The sequence below is a fragment of the Chlorocebus sabaeus genome, chromosome 26 (genome assembly GCF_047675955.1).
Source record: "Chlorocebus sabaeus isolate Y175 chromosome 26, mChlSab1.0.hap1, whole genome shotgun sequence".
Lineage (NCBI taxonomy): Eukaryota > Metazoa > Chordata > Mammalia > Primates > Cercopithecidae > Chlorocebus > Chlorocebus sabaeus.
Window position 1 is genome coordinate 33,547,981 of NC_132929.1, and position 20,420 is coordinate 33,568,400.

At 37.6% G+C, this 20,420-nt stretch overlaps 1 protein-coding gene across 1 annotated transcript in view; it reads right to left on the bottom strand.

Moving 5' to 3' along the window:
* Positions 1 to 20,420, bottom strand: part of ALDH1A2 (aldehyde dehydrogenase 1 family member A2) — a 118,482-nt gene that overhangs the window by 32,237 nt on the left and 65,825 nt on the right. Inside the window, exons 5-7 of the mRNA XM_008016462.3 lie at positions 10,748 to 10,809; positions 8,603 to 8,731; positions 8,362 to 8,475 (exon numbers count right to left, since the gene is read on the bottom strand). Coding sequence (XP_008014653.1) covers positions 8,362 to 8,475; positions 8,603 to 8,731; positions 10,748 to 10,809 — 305 coding nt within the window. The remainder of the gene's footprint in view (positions 1 to 8,361; positions 8,476 to 8,602; positions 8,732 to 10,747; positions 10,810 to 20,420) is intronic.

A 20,420-nucleotide genomic window follows, 5' to 3' on the forward strand; every position in this document is an offset into this window, starting at 1 on the left:
TTCAGTGCTGGCTCACCTACCAAGAGTTAAGGACCCTAGGAAATCAGACACACACTACCCCTTCTCAACATGTCCCATCTGGTATGATTTAGGTTCTTAGGGCTGTGTTGTTTTTATTTCCCCATCTCTATAAGGTTTTTCACATCCTATTAAAGAGACTTCTAAGGATAGACACTGAATTCACATAAAATCTGCAGCTCTGGTGTTTAAATGCCTGTTAAAAGTACAACTGCAGGAATGACAAAAAAAAAACTGCATTTGCTATTGAAAGGAAGCAATGAAACCTAATAGCCCATCCTACCTTCCAGCAAAATATGTATTGAGCTTTTACAAAGTACTGGTTCTTTAGTATCTGGCATAGGAAATGATTTTGAGAATAAATGATACCAGTATTTGTTGATTATCTGCCAATATCAAACAACACATTACTCACAAGGGTCCTCACAGCTAGCATTCCTTTCCTTGAAGTTCTTTTTGTATTTTGGTTCCCATACAACTACAATTCCCTTTTTTCCAAAGAGATTAGTGGTAAGAGAAAAGGAAGACAGTCTTAAGTTCTTCTTCCCGGTTGTGAATATTAACAACTGTGGAATTAAGATGGAGAATTACCTTTTATCTTAAAATAACTTTTATCTTTGAATAAAGTAGCTTTTCATTCAAATGTAAACATCTTCAACTAATGCCTTTCTCCTAGATACAGATACTTTTGAAAATTATATTAAATGACAGAACTTTAGTTCTATCCTTGATCTTAGCATCTTGAAAATCACGACATTTTTAGGTAATGATGCAGAGAATTCTCATCTTCCTCCATGCTCCCATAACACACCACACTATAATAGTTACATATTCACAGATTATTGCCTGGGCTAGACTGAGTCACACAAAACAACACCTTTCCCTTTCCAAGATCTAGCACAGTGCTAGACACGTAAGTGCTCAATAAATGTTTGTGGAATTGACTTGAAACAACCTAAGTTTAAAACTTTCAAGTCCTATATCAGACAGTGTCAAACGGAAACCTTATATTGTAACAAAGGAAATTTAAAGAGGCTAACCATGCAATTTTGAAGTGAATTTTAGAAAAAAAATAAAAATGGAGTTACAGTGTGTCTATGACCTTTCTTTTTGACCATTCATTCAACAAAGCATGTTGCACTGAGAAATTATCCTTCCTAAGTACCCCCATTAATATGTCACTCCGAATTTTAATGGCTCCCTCCTCCTATGGGAGGGTGTACAGTCCCTTAGCCTGAGAGGCAGTGTACCACTCTAATATGGAATATAGTGGTGTGTGACTCTCAGCCCTACAACTTACTAGCATGTAACCCTGGGCAGGTAATTTAACCCCTCTTAGCCACACTTTGCTCTTTGGTGTAGGGTTGTTGTAATAACGGATTCAAAGTATTTAGCAGGTACTTAACACAAAGTAAGTGCTAAATCAGTGTTGACTATTAATATCCAAAATGTAAAGCCTTTAATACTTTGTAAAATTGATTTTTCACAGCTTGAGATGTAACTCATACACCATAAAATCCACTTTTTTGATGTGTACAGGTCAGTGGATTTTAGTATATTAACAGTTGTGTATCCATCATAACCATTACTTCTATATGGGGACATAAATACCCCAAAAGATACCTCATATTCCATTAGCAGTCACTTTCCATTCTCCTAGTCCTTTGCAACTACTAATCAACTTTCTGTTTATAGATTTGCCTATGCTGGACATTTCCTATAGTCACATGATATAGCCTTTTGTAACTGGATTCTTTCATTTAGCATAGTGCTTTCATTTAGTATAGTGTTTTCAAGGTTCATTCAAGCTGTAGCATGTATAAATACCTCATTCCTTTTTATGGGTGCATAATATTCCACTGTATGGACAGACCACTTTTTGTTAATCAGCTTATTTGATGGACATTTGAGTTGTTTCCACTTTTTGACAATTAGGAATAATGCTGCTGTGAACATTTTTCTACATGTTTCTTCTGTGATGATCACTTGGTTTTTGTCCTTTATTCCATTACTATGGCGTATTTACATTGATTTTTTTTTACATATATAAAACCAACCTTGGCCGGGCGCGGTGGCTCAAGCCTGTAATCCCAGCACTTTGGGAGGCCGAGGCGGGTGGATCACGAGGTCAGGAGATCGAGACCATCCTGGCTAACATGGTGAAACCCTGTCTCTACTAAAAATACAAAAAACTAGCCGGGCGTGGTGGCGGGCGCCTGTACTCCCAGCTACTCGGAGGCTGAGGCAGGAGAATGGCGTAAACCCGGGAGGCGGAGCTTGCAGTGAGCCGAGATCGTGCCACTGCACTCCAGCCTGGGTGACACAGCGAGACTCCGTCTCAAAAAAAAAAAAAAAAAAAAAACCAACCTTGCATTCCTGGAATAAATCCCACTTGGTCATGGTATATAATCATTTTTATATATTGCTGGATTTCGTTTGCTAGTATTTTGCTTAGGATTTTTGCATCTATACTCATAACATGTTGGTATATAGTTTTCTTGTGATATCTTCTACATGTTGGCTACAATTTTTTGACCCAGAATTCTTTCCAATGCCTTGATTTGTACCATATTATTTTCCAGTTCATCTGACTCCCAACATTTCTCCTCAGTCCCTTCCAAGACTTTGTGTTCCCCTCTTCTAGTTGTTGACTAACACTGTCCCTTCTTCCCAATTCATTCTCCTTATCCATATCCTACAGACCCACCAAATCCCTCTTTGTCTTGAAACCTTGAGACCACCCAACCCCTAGAGATCTCCCCCTTCTTGAGATGCTGACGTCATATTACAAACTAACATTTGCTTACTGCTTAAAATTTCCCAAACTCATACTGCATTTCATTCTCACGACCCTGAGAAACAGGTATGTATGCTATTATTAAAACGATTTTGTACAGAACCAAGTGGCTGGTCCATAACTGCATAGCTATGAGGTAAAAAACAGTAAACCCTATGCTTACGGTGGCATTTTAAAGAAGTGAAAGGTTCTACTGATACCTCACCTTCTAGCTCTGAGATTAAGTTTTTATTTATCAAATTCAGTCTTTCCTCTTTCATGTAGCAACAAATATTTACAATGTATGTTTACCATACATAAGATACTATTTGAGGTACTGAGAAAGGCCTAAGGGATAGACTCCAAAGAGAATGTCCTCCCCACAAATCTTCATATATGACCAGAAACTGCCATCTTCTGAAAGTAAAACTTATAAAATCAAGACTAAACTGGTAAGCAAATCAGCTCACTCAAAGATGAAAAGGAGTTACTTATGAAAATAAAGTAATTCTTAAATATTCAATTATTAATTAAATCCAGGGCTTTTTCAAATCCAGTATGTCCTTATGGTTGTACTCATAGTACTTTGGTTTGACCAACTGAAGTAAATAAAATAGTAACCTCATTAACTGTAAAGGCGATCTGCAGAAAACCTAAAGAAAATCAAAGAACAATATCAAAATTAATCAAAAGGTGCCAGGGAGACTTCTGCTTCTAATTGTAATGGAGCAACCAACACTGGACTTGTCTTACCATTATAAACAACTAGAAAAGTATATGAACTTGTTTTATTCAACCATTGAATATCAGGCAGTATGGGACTATGAATCTAGAGAAAAGGAAAACAAAGGAAATCCTTTTTTGCCAAAACTTTCTAGATTGCAATAGGAGATGAGGAGACCAAAGCAGAATATGATGGTCTCACTGAGTTCTGACCAGACAGATAAGAAAGATCTTGTGGAACACTGGGAACATTCAATAGAAACCTCAGCAGGATTTCTACTTATTAATAAGAATAAACTAGTCTTACCAAAGCTTAAAATTGAATTCCAAAAGGGACAAGCTGAACCTCAAGTAACTTAACTACCTGTTAGAAAAAAAGAAAAGCTTGGCATTCTTTAAAGAAAAACAACAAAATCTGTATGTTCAACAATATAATGGTCACAATGTCCAGTATCCTTTCAAAATAAACAAAATACAAACGACCCAAAAACAGGAAAAACACCAGTCAAATCCAGAAATGACAGAGAAGCTAAAACAGACAAGGATTTCATTATTATTATTATTAGATGGAGTCTCACTCCAGTCGCCCAGGCTGGAGTGGAGTGGTGTGATCTCAGCTCACTGCAACCTGCCTCCTGGGTTCAAGGAATTATCCTGCCTCAGCCTCCCGAGTAGCTGAGACTACAGGTCTCAGCTGGTGTGCACCACCATGCCTAGCTAGAGCCGGGGTTTCACTATGTTGGCCGGGCTGGTCTCGGACTCCTAACCTCAGGTGATCCACCTGCCTCGGCCTCCCAGAGTACTAGGATTACAGATGTGGGCCACCACGCCCGGCCACAGAGAAGGATTGTAAAATAGATATGCCTACACAAATTTAAAGGAATGAGGGGGTGTAGTGAGGAAGAAAAAATCATGGAATTTCTAGAACTTAGAAATGAAATCTCTGAAGCAGGTTAAAAATGAAATCTCTGAAGCAGGTTAAGCATTACAGAAGAATATATCAACTCCAAAAATGACAATGAAAGTTACCTAGCCGGAAGCACAAAGGAATAAAAGAGTCCCAGTGACCTTTGAGATAATGACAAATGATCTAACATATCTGTAAATGGAAGGGGAAAGTAGAAAACAAAAAAAGATTTGAAGAAATAACGGTCAAAATGTTTCCCAATTTGACGAGAACTATAACCTCGCAGATGTAGAAATTTTAACGAACCAACAAAATACACAAAAGCACATCACAGTCAAATTGCTGAAAACTGACAAAAAGAAACTCAAAACCAGTCTGGGGGAAAAGAAACATTACTTACAGTAAAATAAAGATAAGAATGATTGATGTATCTCATCAGAAACAGTAAAGTCAGAAACATGCCAGAATGTTATCTTTAAAGTCTTGAAAGTAAAATAAAACAAAACACAAACTGTCACATTAGAATTTTATATCCAGAAAAAAGTTATTAAAAAGTGAAGACAAAATTTTAGACAAAAGCTGAGAGAAATCATCACTAGTAGACCTGCACTACAAGATATGCTAAAGACTTTTCCTCATTTTAATATAGACATGTAATGTCATGCCAATCAAAATTCCAATGAAAGCTTTTTTAGAGTAACATAAGGTGCTTAGAAAATCGATTTGAAATGTCTTCTAAAAGAATAAATGGGCTTTGAAAAACCAAATAAGAAGGTATCTTGCCTACATTATGGTAACAACCATCTTATAAAACCTAGTAATTCAGGCAGTCGAGTAGTAGTGAAAGAACAGACAAAATTATGAGCTCTAAAACAGAAATTTCCTGTATAGTTTGGTTTACTATAGTTTTGTATAGTTTTGGTATACTATAGTTTCCTGTATAGTATATCACATATAGAAATGTATCATGTAATGTTATGTTATATTCAGATGCATTACAAAGGGGTAGACTGTTTATAAACAACCCTTACATTTCATTATACATGAAAATAAATCCAACCAGATTAAAGATTTAAACAAGAACAAAACCATAAAAGTACTGAGAGAAAATATTTAGGGCCATTTGTATAATCTTAAAGATTTGTAAATAAAAATGACAGCATAATATATCAAACAAGAGATAACACCTTGTCATGTCAGTACCTACATTTCCTGTCATTCAAAAATGACAGGAAATCCAGAAGCTGTCAGAGAAAGACTAAAGGAGAGGACTACACGTAAAGTTAAAATCTGCACATGGCAAACAACTGTTTTAAAAAAATTAAAAAGCAAAAAACAAACAATAATATTTTCAAATTCTACAACAAACAAAAGATTAACATACCTAACATAAAAAGACCTCTTATAAATGAAACCATTACTCTAAGGCCTTCTTGGTAAGCAAGTTATAAATATGTTTTTATTTTGCAATTCCACTTCTAGAACCATATCCAAGTGAGTGTCTAATATGTACCTTGATACACGTGTGTGTATACATACATACATACGTGTATACAGTTAAAGATTTATAAATACATATACACACACACAAGTAAAATTTTTCTTGGGTCTCCAAAGGTTTTTATTTCAGTAGTCTGTTTAATAGGAAAAATAAGTGGAAAAAACACCCTCAAGAGTACATTAATACAGGATTAAAAATACAGGATTAAATTATGATATACTGATGTAAGAGTATTCTATGCAGCTATTAAAAATAAATGGCAGACATGTAGGTACTGACACGGCAAGGTGTTATCTCTTGTTTGATATATTATGCTGTCATTTTTATTTACAAAAATTACACAATAGGCCAGGCACCGTGGCTCACGCCTGTAATCCTAGCACTTTGGGAGACCATCACCTGAGGTCAGGAGTTCGAGACCAGCTTGGCCAACATGACAAAACCCCGTCTCTACTAAAAATACAAAAATTAGCCAGGCATGGCGGTGGGTGCCTATAATCCCAGCTACTTGGGAGGCTGAGGCAGGAGAATTGCTTGAACATGGTGGGCGGAGGTTGCAGTGAGGCGAGATTGTGCCACTTCACTCCAGACTGGGCAAAAGAGTGAAACTCCGTCTCAAAAAAAAAAAAAATTACACAATAGAAGCCTCTTGACTGACTCAATCAGGAGTTGGTCAGCAGAAAAAGGTTAAAGCAGTAAAAGATACTTTAAATATTTCATTTTGGTTTCAAAAATACATATATTCATTCTCCAGTCTTTTGATATAGAACCAATAACGTTTCTTTAATTATGGGTCCAACTGTCTCTTCTGATTAAATCACACCCCTAAATTATTATTTATTATTTCTGGTTTCAATTTCTTTAAAGTGAAATAGGGACTTAAAAACATTTGCAAAGCAATTCCAGGTGCCCATTCAATTTTTCCCCAGTCTTTTACAGTTGTCTTGCTTACTCCTAACTGACTGCATCTTTAGTTTTTCTTAGTATCTTGCCTTTAGTAAATATTTTCAAAGCATTAAACTGTTTGATTTAAACTGCAAAATTACAGTAACAAGTACAACTAGAATAAAATGTTTGGAAACAAACAAGGTTAACTCTTGACAAACACAAAACTCAGTCATCTGAATTGATATTCAAGTTTATTAATAAATCTTTTATTAAATTTACTACTGTGAGTCAGTTTAACCAAGTATAATTAACTCTGTATCAACTGATATAACGTTTCTAGATCTGTGCTGCCCAATATGGTAGCACACATGGCAATGGAGAACTTGAAATGTGGCTCGTCTGAAGAGATATGCTGTACGTGTAAAACACATACCATATTTCCAAGAAAGAACATGAAAAAGAGAATGCAAAATATTGTGTTAATAGCTTATAGTGATTATATGTTGAAATATTTTGAAAATACTGGATTAAAGTTATTCCAATTAATTTCACTTATTTTTTAATGTGGCTACTAGCCTATTTTAAATGACCAATGTTGCTCTCATTCTACTAGACAGCACTGCTCTAGACCTGCAGCCATCCTTTGTTCAATGATGATGTCATCTGTGAGGTTCTACTTGAAACAATGAATAAGACTTTATCATATGTTACCTGAACCAAAGACATTTGAGTAACATTTATAAATCTTCCTAAGCTGACTTGTGACCCTGTAACAGGGATCTGTAAACTACTGCCCATGGGTCAAATTTAATCCTGCTGTTTTGGTATGGCCTACAAGCTAAAAGCAGTTTTTGCACGTTCAAGCTAAAAGCAGTTTTTGCACGTTTAAATGTCTAGAAACAATGAAAAGATTACTCTTTTGTAATCCATAAAAATTCCAATTTCCATGTCTATAAATACACTTTAATTGGCACATAGCCACACTCAGTATTATCTATGACTATTTGGTGATACTATGGTATAGCTGAGTAGCTGCAGCAGAGACCATATTGCCTACAAAATCTACATTTACTATCTGGCCCTATACAGGAAAAACTGTGCTGAACCCTGCTCTATATCATCTCTTATGGTTCATGGGGCATAGTGAGTTGCCAATTGCACTTACAGGATCTGTCCAAACAATGAGAAGGGAAAGCTTGTGTCTCCATTCTTATCCTTACCAGGGACTAGTTTAGACTTCCAGCTTCTTAACTTGCTTCTGCCACTGCTGTTCTTGACTCAACAAAGTGGCTGGAACCCCAGATTCTGGGATAGTTCTTACACAGACGGTATCACAAAAATGCTCAGAGATCTGTGGGGTCAAATGGTCCCTGTGTGCCTTTGCTTTCACATCCACCAGTGTTCTATGACACCGATGTTATCCTCTGTGGGCTTGGGTACTCACTGCCCTTTTGGTGTCTAGCCTATGGGTACTAATTTTATTGTTTTTGTAACCCCTCAACTCATTCGCAAGACTGTTCTTTAATCCCTGGTTTTTCAGATACCTACCTCAGTAGACCCTGTGAACGCAATCTTGTCTATGCCAATGTGAGAAGCTATTGCTGCCCCAGCTGTTGGCCCGTATCCTGGCAAAATATTGACGACCCCAGGAGGAAAGCCAGCCTAAGAAAACAGAACAGGAGGAAATGTGGCTGATGAAAGCTGATGCATTCATGTTAAATGAGATATGCTCTAGTAGGCTCCAGCTGTAAGGGGAGTCAGAAGCACTCCTGAAGTCCGTTTCTCTTACCTCCTTGATGAGGGCTCCCATGTAGAGTGCACTGAGTGGTGTTTGCTCTGCTGGCTTAATAACTACTGTATTGCCACAGCACAAGGCTGGAGCAATTTTCCAGGCAAACATCAGCAGGGGGAAGTTCCACTGAAAAGGAAAAAACTCAAAGTTGATAGATGGAAAAATATTCCTCCACTACTTTGTTTTCAAGCTGTGACTTCTCATACTTCTCAAACTAGTCCTCAACATAAATCTTGACCACTACAAAGTATAGATGTTTGGATTTTCAATTACTTCATTAAGAATAGAATAACACTGACCTTGGAAATCTCTCCTTTTCTCTCTGACCAACCAATTACTGTATTTCAACTACCCACCAAAAGAAATCCCACGGTGAAAAGGGAGTTTTGTTATTTGTTTTGTTTTTTTTTTTGTCACTGTTGTTTTCATGTATTTTTAAATTAGGCTTTGGTTCCAATAAGTTCTCGTGTATGAAAACTTTTTCCTGCATCTGAGATTTTTACATCAGAATTTTCACACTGGTATGAAAAGCTCTTCAACATGGAAGAACTAGAAAAGAAAATTCTAACTATGAGTTATAGTTAAGTCAATGTGTATTTCAAGGTAGTACTTTTTCTTTAGATACATGCATTGTCACGAACATACATGATTACAAAAAATAAAGTGCATATACTTATGAGTATGCAAAACTTTTCATTTGTCTGTTTTCCACTGTAAAAGAAGCTATTGGAGACTACAGTACATTTACATGAGTAGATGAGGTTGGGGTCTAAAATGTTTTAAACTGATTTTAAAAGGATATTAAGCTTGTATTGTCACAAGATCAGGCATGAACCTCAGTACTATCAGGTGTCATTGATAATTTCATTAAGAAAGAAAACAGAAATCCACATCCCCTGGCTTCAGCCCTTGACCACAATGTGTTTCTGCCTGAAGCATCTCAGCTGCCACCCTTGAAGGCTTCTCACTGGCTCTGGCAAGCCTGCAAAAATATACAAGTGTCTTGCCTTCACCAAACACCCAATTTCTTTTCCCCTTAGTTGTTTATAAACTTGGGAGTCCACAGTAATGTTTTAATTCCATCTACAGTGTATAAATCTTGAAGTGCAGTAATTGAGCCAGAGCTGGCTGACAGGCAACTCTTGTCCTGTCAGTGAAGCTGCAGCGTTGAGAGTGTGGGCAAGGGCAAGAAAGGGAAGTTTGAATCCTACAAGGAAGGTGACAGACCTCGTCCCAGAGCTGATCCAAGTGGGATTTCCCTAGGGCCTTTAGGAGCAAAAGAATTTAACCCAAACCTCTCATTTTACCTTTGCATTCTCTAATAAATTTCACAGTAATCTGGGATTTATCAATTATTCAAACAAATATTATACCTTCCCCACATCTTTGGTTCCCAATGCCAAAGATTATCTTGAGTTATACTACTATATTTTGAAAACAGAAAACTTCCTGTCTATACTATAAGAGTTAAACTCTGAGCATCCCCTTGAAATCCCTGCCAGAACTATTAGCTAGTACTGTTAGAAGCTTTGGTCATGTTTTGTATTGTACAAAGGCTGTGTATGAGAGAGAGGAACAAAAGCACAATGTTTAATGTTCCAATCCAAACACTAAGCACTACATCTATTTCTCTTTACAAGACACACAGCAGCTCGGCATGGTTTCAATTATGACTGTGACGTTAACTGTACTGCTGTGTCTTCTGTAGCATCTTCTATCTAGATTCTTGTGAAAAGAAACAGTGGGAAAGAATGGGATTAAAAGATCATATAAAATAATATGCTTGGAAGGATGGTGAGTCACAGTTCTAAAAAATAAACAAATATAACAAAGCATTAATTTTCCATAAGCAGAATGGACATAATAATGAAGGGCAGGTTATTAATACACTGTGCTTTGCTTATTTTAATCATGAGAATTCCATGACTTGAGAATTCAACTCCTGGTAACAGAGCTGAAACCCTATTAACCTGTTCAAATAAGCATTTGCAGGGAGGCTGTTAAAGATATGTCAACAACATGAGCTCAGTTTTTTTTCCCCCAGTAATGGAAAACACACATCGCTGAGGACCACGTTTTATGTGTCTTTAAGAGAACTGGGTCAAATGAAAATAAATACGAGGTGCGAGGAGATACACTCACTGGGATGATCTGTCCACACACTCCAATGGGTTCATGTCTTGTAAAGGTAAAATAGTCTCCATCTGAAAGAAAAATGCTTGATCACTCCCAGAAAGTTTAGATCAGGAAAAAAAAAATTGCAGAGGGAGAAGTTCGGTGTCTGCAAAAACAAAACAAAACAAAACAAAAACAGAAATGAAGTTGAAAAACGTCCTACTCAGCTGTGCATGAAAGCTTGTGGAAGCCTAACACTGGGCACAGGGTATCTCTGAATATCTCTCTCAGACACCCAAACGCAGTACCGAGGAAAGGATCTCTAAGGCAAAATGAAGGACAAATTTATGATACTAGAAGTCCTCAGGGTGGCAGAGGGGAGAGCTGAAAAATATGTAAAAAATGAATTTTACGTTAAGTATTAAAATAACATGTAGAACAGTTGTTTGATTAAAAACTGAGTCAACAAACCTTTAAATAACTTTCTGAAGTATTAAAATAAACTAAGTAAAATGCTATTGGGCAAATTTAAAATGCAGGGCAACTGGAAAAAGTGAGAAGTAAAAGATAAATTTCATAACTCAATCCAGGTGTCAAAACGTACTTCCTGGGTAGTGGTGAGATATACGCATGTCCAGGGCTATTTAAAGAAGGTAAAAGTCCATTTCTAAAAAGACCTCCATCAATAATCCAAAGCATCTGCCCCCAAACTAGACATAGAAATGAGAATGTCCTAGGGGCTAAAAGAAAAAGAGCTTGAGAAAAGCTTAATAACCTTATTTTCCTTACAGGAGTAATAGGCAACTGAAATAATTAGACAGGAAGTCCAAACCAAATTCTTCTTTAGGAAAATGTCACTGCTTTTATCTGAACTATTTTAAATGGCTAATTAAAATTACCAAAGAATGGCTCATTTTTAGCAGATAGCTTTTCATTTTCAGTACTGGGCAAAGTCTTTATTTTTCCCTCCATTGCTGGCCCTTTGGCCACTTCACCGATACTTGTTTTCTCTCTCAAAAGCAGTACCCCAAGGGAAGCAAAAACACTCAGCTAATATTCATGAAAGCATAACTACTAGGGGTGGAAATGAAGGTGGGGACAGGAGGACTGTGTGGGTAGGGAAAATAGAATTTATATGAATCAGATTGTTTATCAGTCTCTCAACACATCTAAATCACATTTATCATACAAAATTGTTCTGACAAATTCAAAATTATTTATTTTCTAAATAATTAAAGTCTTGGTCTCTCTCTCTTTCTCTCACTCTCCCACTCACTCTCCCACTGTCACTCTCTATCCTCTGGATCTCTGATCTCTCTACCACCTCTTTCCATAATTAACTCTGTTTCCTCTTTTCAAGAACTTTTATTCACATACAAGTATTTATAGGATCCTCTTATCCTCCTGTTTTTTATATACAAATGGGATCATATTAGTCCGTCTTTTATATTTTGTTTTTCCCTTTTTTTTCCTGTAAAGCTAGGACATCTTTTTAGTGGCTGCAGGTTATTCCATGGGCTCAATAAACGATGTTACTACTGTAAATCCTCCTAAGGGACACAGAAGTCACTTTCAGTTTAGGATATTATAAATAATGCTGCAAAGACTATCATTACATATATATCTTTTCATATCTGTGGAATTTCTTGATCAAAGTGTAAGTACATTTCACATTTTCATAAATATTGCCAAATCACCCTTCAGAAAATTTTAACAATTCATAATTGCAACAACATGCTATTCTTCCTACTCTTTAACACTGAAGTTTTTCCAACATTTTCATTTCAGCTAATCTGACAGCTGGAAAACCGCAACTTGTTTTGATTTATGTTTAATGATATATGAGAGTGAACATCCTTTCATGCTTATATTCTTTGTTATTTTTCTATTGGGTTATTCTTAGCCACTTGAAGAGCTCTATGGATATTAAGGAAATTAGGCCTCTGTCATAATATTGTGAAGATTTTTCCCCAATCTGCTATTTATCTCTTGACTTTGTTTTATGTATATTATTTTAAATGGAAGAAGTTCAGAAGTAGGCTGGATTCTGCAACTGTACGAAATTATTTTAAAATATCTATTACAACGAAAAATAGCAAAGACGTTGCAACTGTCCATAGGATGACAATATGAAGTCTGAGTAATACTTTAAACATCAAATTAACTATTTACCTTTGTATGTAGACAACTGAAGAATCTTCTGGATATCATTCTTTACAAGACTACAAGTTACCATGCTTTTTCAATTTGTAAAGTCTCTGGAAAGGTTTTTCATGAGGAGTAACACCACTGATCAATAAGCTAGAGTTTCATTTGCAAGAAAATCTTCTGCAACTGAACTTTCTAAGTTGGTTAAGGTGATGGGTTCTGGTGGATAGTCCCAAACCACAGAATCAGAGTAATGTCAAGGTAGAGTGCAAATGGGACTGAGGAAAAAAATGGGAAGATGAACAGAAGACCACAGGTGTTTACTTTAGCAGCACGTGTAGGAACCTGGAATGGTTCAGAGAAAAACTCACAAGGCAACTACACAAGCACGGCATGGCAATTCATAAACCATTTCCCCCTACACATTCTAGATGCTTTAAAATTTAGTTGTTTTACTTATATAATGTCACAAGTTACTGAAAAAAGTAAAAGGGAAGAAAATGCAGACAAAAATCTTAAAAATCTGACCTCATGAGGAATTGACTCCATAACTGTGTCTCAAGAGAAACTGAGTTATGAGGAATTAAAAGTCTCCTGGATAAACTGTTCACATATTTTATAAACATTCAGCTATAGGTTACCGCAGGGAAAGAGACAGAATCTTCTAGCCCCTACAGTTAGTCTAAGTAGTAAATTTAAAAATAAAGGCTATTTTTGTGCTTGAACTCTTCCAAGAACTCTTTTGGGAAGAGTTGAAGGGACAAAAAAAGGAGCCTGCTTTCAATAAAATCCAACATTCCTTCACGTTAAAAACTCTCAATAAACTAGAGGTATCGATGGAACATACCTCAAAATAATGAGTCATTTATGACAAACTCACAGCGAATATCATACTGAACAGGCAAAAGCTGGAAGCATTCCCCTTGAAAACTAGCACAAGACAAGGATGCCCTCTCTAACCACTCCTATTAAACACAGTATTGGAAGTTCTGGCCAGTTCTTTCTCAGGCAAGAGAAAGAAAGAAAGCGTATTCAAATAGGAAGAGAGGAAGAAAAACTGTCTCTGTTTGCAGATGACATGGTGCTATATCTAGAAAACCCCATTGTCTCAGCACAAAATCTTCTTAAGCTGATAAGCAACTTCAACTAAGTCTCAGGATACAAAATCAATGTGCAAAAATCACAACCATTCCTATACACCAACAATAGACAAGCAGAAAGCTAAATCACGAACAAACTCCCATTCACAATTGCTACAAAGAGAATAAAGTACCTAAGAATACAGCTAATAATGAAGTGGAGGACTTCTTCAAGGACAACTACAAACCACTAATCAGAGAAATCAGAGAGGATACAAAATGGAAAAGCATTCTATGCTCATGGATAGGAAGAATCAACATCATGAAAATTGCCATAATGCCTAAAGTAATTTATAAATTCAATGCTATTCTCATTAAACTACCATTGACATTCTTAACAGAATTTTTAAAAATGACTTTAAATTTCATATGGAACTGAAAGAGCCCATATAGCCAAGACAATCCTAAGCAAAAAGAGCAAAGCTAGAGGCATCTTGCTACCTGACTTCAAACTATATTGCAAGGCTACAGTAACCAAAACAGCATGGTACTTGGACAAAAACAGACACATAGACCAATGGAAAAGAATAGAGAAATGAGAAATAAGACCACATATCTACAACCATCTGATCTTTGACAAACCTGATAAAAACAAACAATGGGAAAAGGATTCCCCATTTAATAAATGGTGCTGGGAAAACTGGCTAGCCATATGAAGAAAACTAAAACTGGATCACTTCCTTCCTTACACCTTACACAAAATTAATTCAAGATGGATTAAAGAATCAAATGTTAGATCTAAAACGATAAAAACCCTAGAAGAAAACCTAGGCCATACCATTCAGGACATAGGCATGGGCAAGGACTTCATGTCTAAAACACCAAAACCAATGGCAACAAAAGCCAAAATTGACAAATGGGATCTAATTAAACTAAAGAACTTCTGCACAGCAAAATAAAGTACCATCAGAGTAAAGAGGCAACCTACAGAATAGGAGAAAATGTTTGCAATCTACTCATCTGACAAAGGGCTAACAGCCCACTGTTGGTGGGAATATAAGTTAGTTCAATCACTGTGGAAAACAGTGTGGCAATTCCTCAAAGACCTAGAACCAGAAATACCCTTTTACCCAGCAATCCCATTACTGAATATATACCTAAAGGAATATAAACCATTCTGTTATGAAGATACATGCATGTGTATGTTCACTGCAGCACAATTCATAATAGCAAAAACGTGGAATCAACTGAAATCCCCATCAATGACTGATTGGACAAAGAGAATGTGGTGTGTGTGTGTGTGTATAATATATACACACACATATATACACACATACACACATATATACATACACACATATATATAAATATATATATATCATGAAATACTATGCAGCCATAAAAGGAATGGAATTATGTCCTTTGCAGGGACAACGGATGGAGCTGTAAGCCATTATCCTCAGCAAACTAACACAGGAACAGAAAACCAAACATTACATGTTTTCATTTATTAGGGGGAGCTGAACACACATCTACACAGGGAGGGGAACAACACACACTGGCGCCTTTCTGGGAAGGAGTAGAGCAAGGCAGAACATCAGGATAAACAGTTAAGGCATGCTGGGCTTAATACCTAGGTGATGGGTTGGTAGGTGCAGCAAACCACCATGACACATGTTTACCTATGTAACAAACCTGTACATCTCGCACATGGAATCCAGAACGAAAATAAAATAAAGGGCCCTAGACCTTGTAAGCTGTTTGCATTTTCAGTGGATGATGAAAGATGACAACCCTAGTCTGACCTGGGGTACGTGACAAACACAAGAGCTAAGCCTTCTGGGGGCACCTTCAGCTAGGGCTAACAGCACCCCAGAAGTCATTCACAGCTACTAAGACCCTGCTATGAATCCCACTGAGCTTCTAGATCAGGGTTATCCTAAGACCAGTTACAAAAGCCACCTTCATAATTTTTGCCATTTCCCAAGAATCATCTGCTCTATCATTTACTTAATAATCTGTGTTAATTTAACTCACCTGTTAGCCTTACCACAAGGAAAATCTATAAAATAACAGGTTTCATGGGTTGGTAATATGTTCTTCTAATATTCTTCAAACCAAGTAATTAAAATTAAAAAAAGTTTGCTTGTTTACTGCATAGAATCATCTTGAATGCTACCAGTGCTACATGAGGTACTATATGGTGCTTCTCAAATTTCAATGTACACACTAAGCACCTGGAGATCTTGTGAAAATGCATGTTCTGAATCAACAGGTCTAGGATAAGACCAGAGAGTCTGCACTTCTACACGCTCCCAGATGAGGCTCATGCTTCTGATCCACAGACCACACTCTGGGTAGCAAGACCAGGAGGATAAAGGGGAGTCCATGTGTATTATGATGCCCTATGGTTGCTTTACAACTGTCTGACTTCATTTTTATTTATTTTTATTTTTTTCTCTAATAACTCTACTAATTTTCCTGAAAGGAGTATGTAGTGTAGGAGAATCTGATTTGTATATTTAAAACTTTACAATGGTTTTAAAAAAGAATGAAAACAAGATATCAATTTCTGTAAAGCCTTATAATTTTCACATCTTTATCTCATTTTACACTCAAAACTCTATGAAAAAAATAAAGCAACTATCATTATCAGCATTTTATAAACAGAAAAATATGGCACAGAGAGGTTAAGTCCAAAGTGGTACCACTGATTAAGTTGAGGCTCCTGGACTTGGATCAGGGTCTTCAGACTTCAAGTTCTTTCCCCATAAAAACATATTAATGACTCTTGTGAGGAAGGTATTGGATTTAGATGGATAATCACAAATCACAGAATTAGAGTATAATGTCAAGAAGGATCATAAATGGGGTAAAAATAAACGAAAAGAAAAAACCCCAATGACAACTCTTTTGTGAATATGAACACAGAACACATGGAAACTTGTTAGAAAGTTATAATGGGAACACTACAGAGAAACACTCCCTGGAATAGGTGAGCCCAGGACTGAGTGCCTCTCTCAGCTTTCATCTAGGCAGAGCCAACTCAAACGGGAGACACAGTGTTAACTCCCCCTCTCATCTATACCTCAGATGGTACATAATGAGTACTCTTCTCTGCCTAGAAAAAAATTAAAGAGGGGCGTTTCCACGATGGCTGAATAGGAACAGCTCGAGTCTACAGCTCCCAGTGTGAGCAACGCAGAACACGGGTGATTTCTGCATTTCCAATTGAGGTACCGGGTTCATCTCACTGGAGCTTGTCGGACAGTGGGTACAGGACAGTGGGTGTAGCCCACCGAGCATGAGCCAAAGCAGGGCAAGGCATCACCTCACCCAGGAAGTGCAAGGGGTCAGTGAATTCCCTTTCCTACCCAAGGGAAGTTGTGACAGATGGTACCTGGAAATCGGGTAACTCCCACCCTAAAACTGCACTTTTCCAATGGTCTTAGCAAACGGCACAGCAGGAGATTATATCCAGCATCTGGCTCAGAGAGTCCCATGCCCTCGGAGCCTCGTTCTTTGCTAACACAGCAGTCTGAGATCGAACTGCAAGGCAGCAGTGAGGCCGGGGGACTGCCATTGTTGAGGCTTGAGTAGCTAAACAAAGTGGCCAGGAAGCTCAAACTGGGTGAAGCCCACTGCAGCTCAAGGAAGCCTGCCTGCCTTTGTAGACTCCACCTCTGCGGTCAGGGCATAGCCAAACAAAAGGCAGCAGAAACCTCTGCAGACTTAAATATCTCTGTCTGACAGCTTTCAAGAGAGTAGTGGTTCTCCCAGCACAGAGTTTGAGATCTGAGAACGGATAGACTGCCTCCTCAAGTTGGTCCCTGACCTCCAAGTAGCCTAACTTGGAGGCACCCCCCGGTAGGGGCAGACTGATACCTCACATGGACAGGTACCTTTCTGAGACGAAGCTTCCAGAGGAATGATCAAGCAGCAACATTTGCTGTTCAGCAATATTCGCTGTTCTGCAGCCTCCACTGCTAATACCCAGGCAAACAGGGTCTGGTATAGACCTCCAGCAAACTCAAACAGACCTGTAGCTGAGGGTCCTGACTGTTAGAAGGAAAACTAACAAACAGAAAGGACATCCACACCGAAACCCCATCTATACATCACCATCATCAAAGACCAAAGGCAGATAAACCCACAAAGATGGAGAAAAAACAGAGCAGAAAAGCTGAAAATTCTAAAAATCACAGCACCTCTCCCCCTCCAAAGGAATGCAGCTCCTCACCAGCAATGGAATAAAGCTAGACAGAGACTGGCTTTGATGAGTTGAGAGAAGGCTTCAGATGATCCAACTTCTCTGAGCTAAAGGAGGAAGTTCGAACTCATCACAAAGCAGCTAAAAACCTTGAAAAAAAGATTAGACGAATGGCTAACTAGAATAACCAGTGTAGAGAAGTCCTTAACTGACCTGATGGAGCTGAAAACCATGGCAAGAGAACTACGTGACAAATGCACAAGGTTCAGTAACCAATTCGATCAACTGGAAGAAAGGGTATCAGTGACTGAAGATCAAATGAATGAAATGTTCATATCCTTTGCCCATTTTTTGATGGGGTTGTTTGTTTTTTTCTTGTAAATTTGTTTGAGTTCTTTGTAGGTTCTGGATATTAGCCCTTTGTCAGATGAGTAGATTGCAAACATTTTCTCCCATTCTGTAGGTTGCCAGTTCACTCTGATGGTAGTTTCTTTTGCTGTGCAGAAGCTTTTTAGTTTAATTAGATCCCATTTGTCAATTTTGGCTTTTGCTGCCGTTGCTTTTGGTGTTTTAGACATGAAGTCTTTGCCCATGCCTATGTCCTGAATGGTACTACCTAGGTTTTAGAAGACATTCATACAGCCAACAGACACATGAAAAAATGCTCATCATCACTGGCCATCAGAGAAATGCAAATCAAAACCACAATGAGATACCATCTCACACCAGTTAGAATGGCGATCATTAAAAAGTCAGGAAATAACAGGTGCTAGAGAGGATGTGGAGAAATAGGAACACTTTAACACTGTTGGTGGGATTGTAAACTAGTTCAACCATTATGGAAAACAGTATGGCGATTCCTCAAGGATCTAGAACTAGATGTACCATATGACCCAGCCATCCCATTACTGGGTATATACCCAAAGGATTATAAATCATGCTGCTATAAAGACACATGCACACGTATGTTTATTGCGGCACTATTCACAATAGCAAAGACTTGGAATCAACCCAAATGTCCATCAGTGACAGACTGGATTAAGAAAATGTGGCACATATACACCATGGAATACTATGCAGCCATAAAAAAGGATGAGTTTGTGTCCTTTGTAGGGACATGGATGCAACTGGATACCATCATTCTTAGCAAACTATCACAAGAACAGAAAACCAAACACCGCATGTTCTCACTCATAGGTAGGAACTGAACAATGAGATCACTTGGACTCGGGAAGGGGAACATCACACACCGGGGCCTATCATGGGGAGGGGGAGGGAGGAGGGATTGCGTTGGGAGTTATACCTGATGTAAATGACGAGTTGATGGGTGCAGCACAGCAACATGGCACAAGTATACATATGTAACAAACCTGCACATTATGCACATGTACCCTAGAACTTAAAGTATAATAATAAAAAAAAATAAAAATAAAAAAATAAATAAATAAAAAACAAATGAATGAAATGAAGCAAGAAGAGAAGTTTAGAGAAAAAAGAGTAAAAAGAAATGAACAAAGTCTCCAACAAATATGGGACTATGTGAAAAGACCAAATCTATGTCTGATTGGTGTACCTGAAAGTGACAGGGAGAATGGAACCAAGCTGGAAACACTCTGCAGGATATTATCCAGGATAACTTCTCCAACCTAGCAAGGCAGATCAACATTCAAATTCAGAAAATACAGAGAATGCCACAAAGATACTGCTCAAGAAGAGCAACTCCAAGACACATAATTGTCAGATTCACCAAGTTGAAATGAAGGAAAAAATGTTAAGGGCAGCCAGAGAGAAAGGTCAGGTTACCCACAAAGGGAAGCCCATCAGACTAACAGCAGATCTCTCCACAGAAACTCTCCAAGCCAGAAGAGAGTGCGGGCCAATATTTAACATTCTTAAAGAAAAGAATTTTCAACCTAGAATTTCATATCCAGCCAAACTAAGCTTCATAAGTGAAGGAGAAATAAAATCCTTTCCAGACAAGCAAATGCTTAGAGATTTTGTCACCACCAGGCCTGCCCTACAACAGCTCCTGAAGGAAGCACTAAACATGGAAAAGAACAACCAGTACCAGCCACTGCAAAAACATGCCAAACTGTAAGGACCATCAATGATAGGAAGAAATTGCATCAACTAACGAGTAAAATCATCAGCTAACATCATAATGACAGAATCAAATTCACACATAACAATATTAACCTTAAATGTAAATGGGCTAAATTCTCCAATTAAAAGACACAGACTGGCAAATTGGATACAGAGTCAA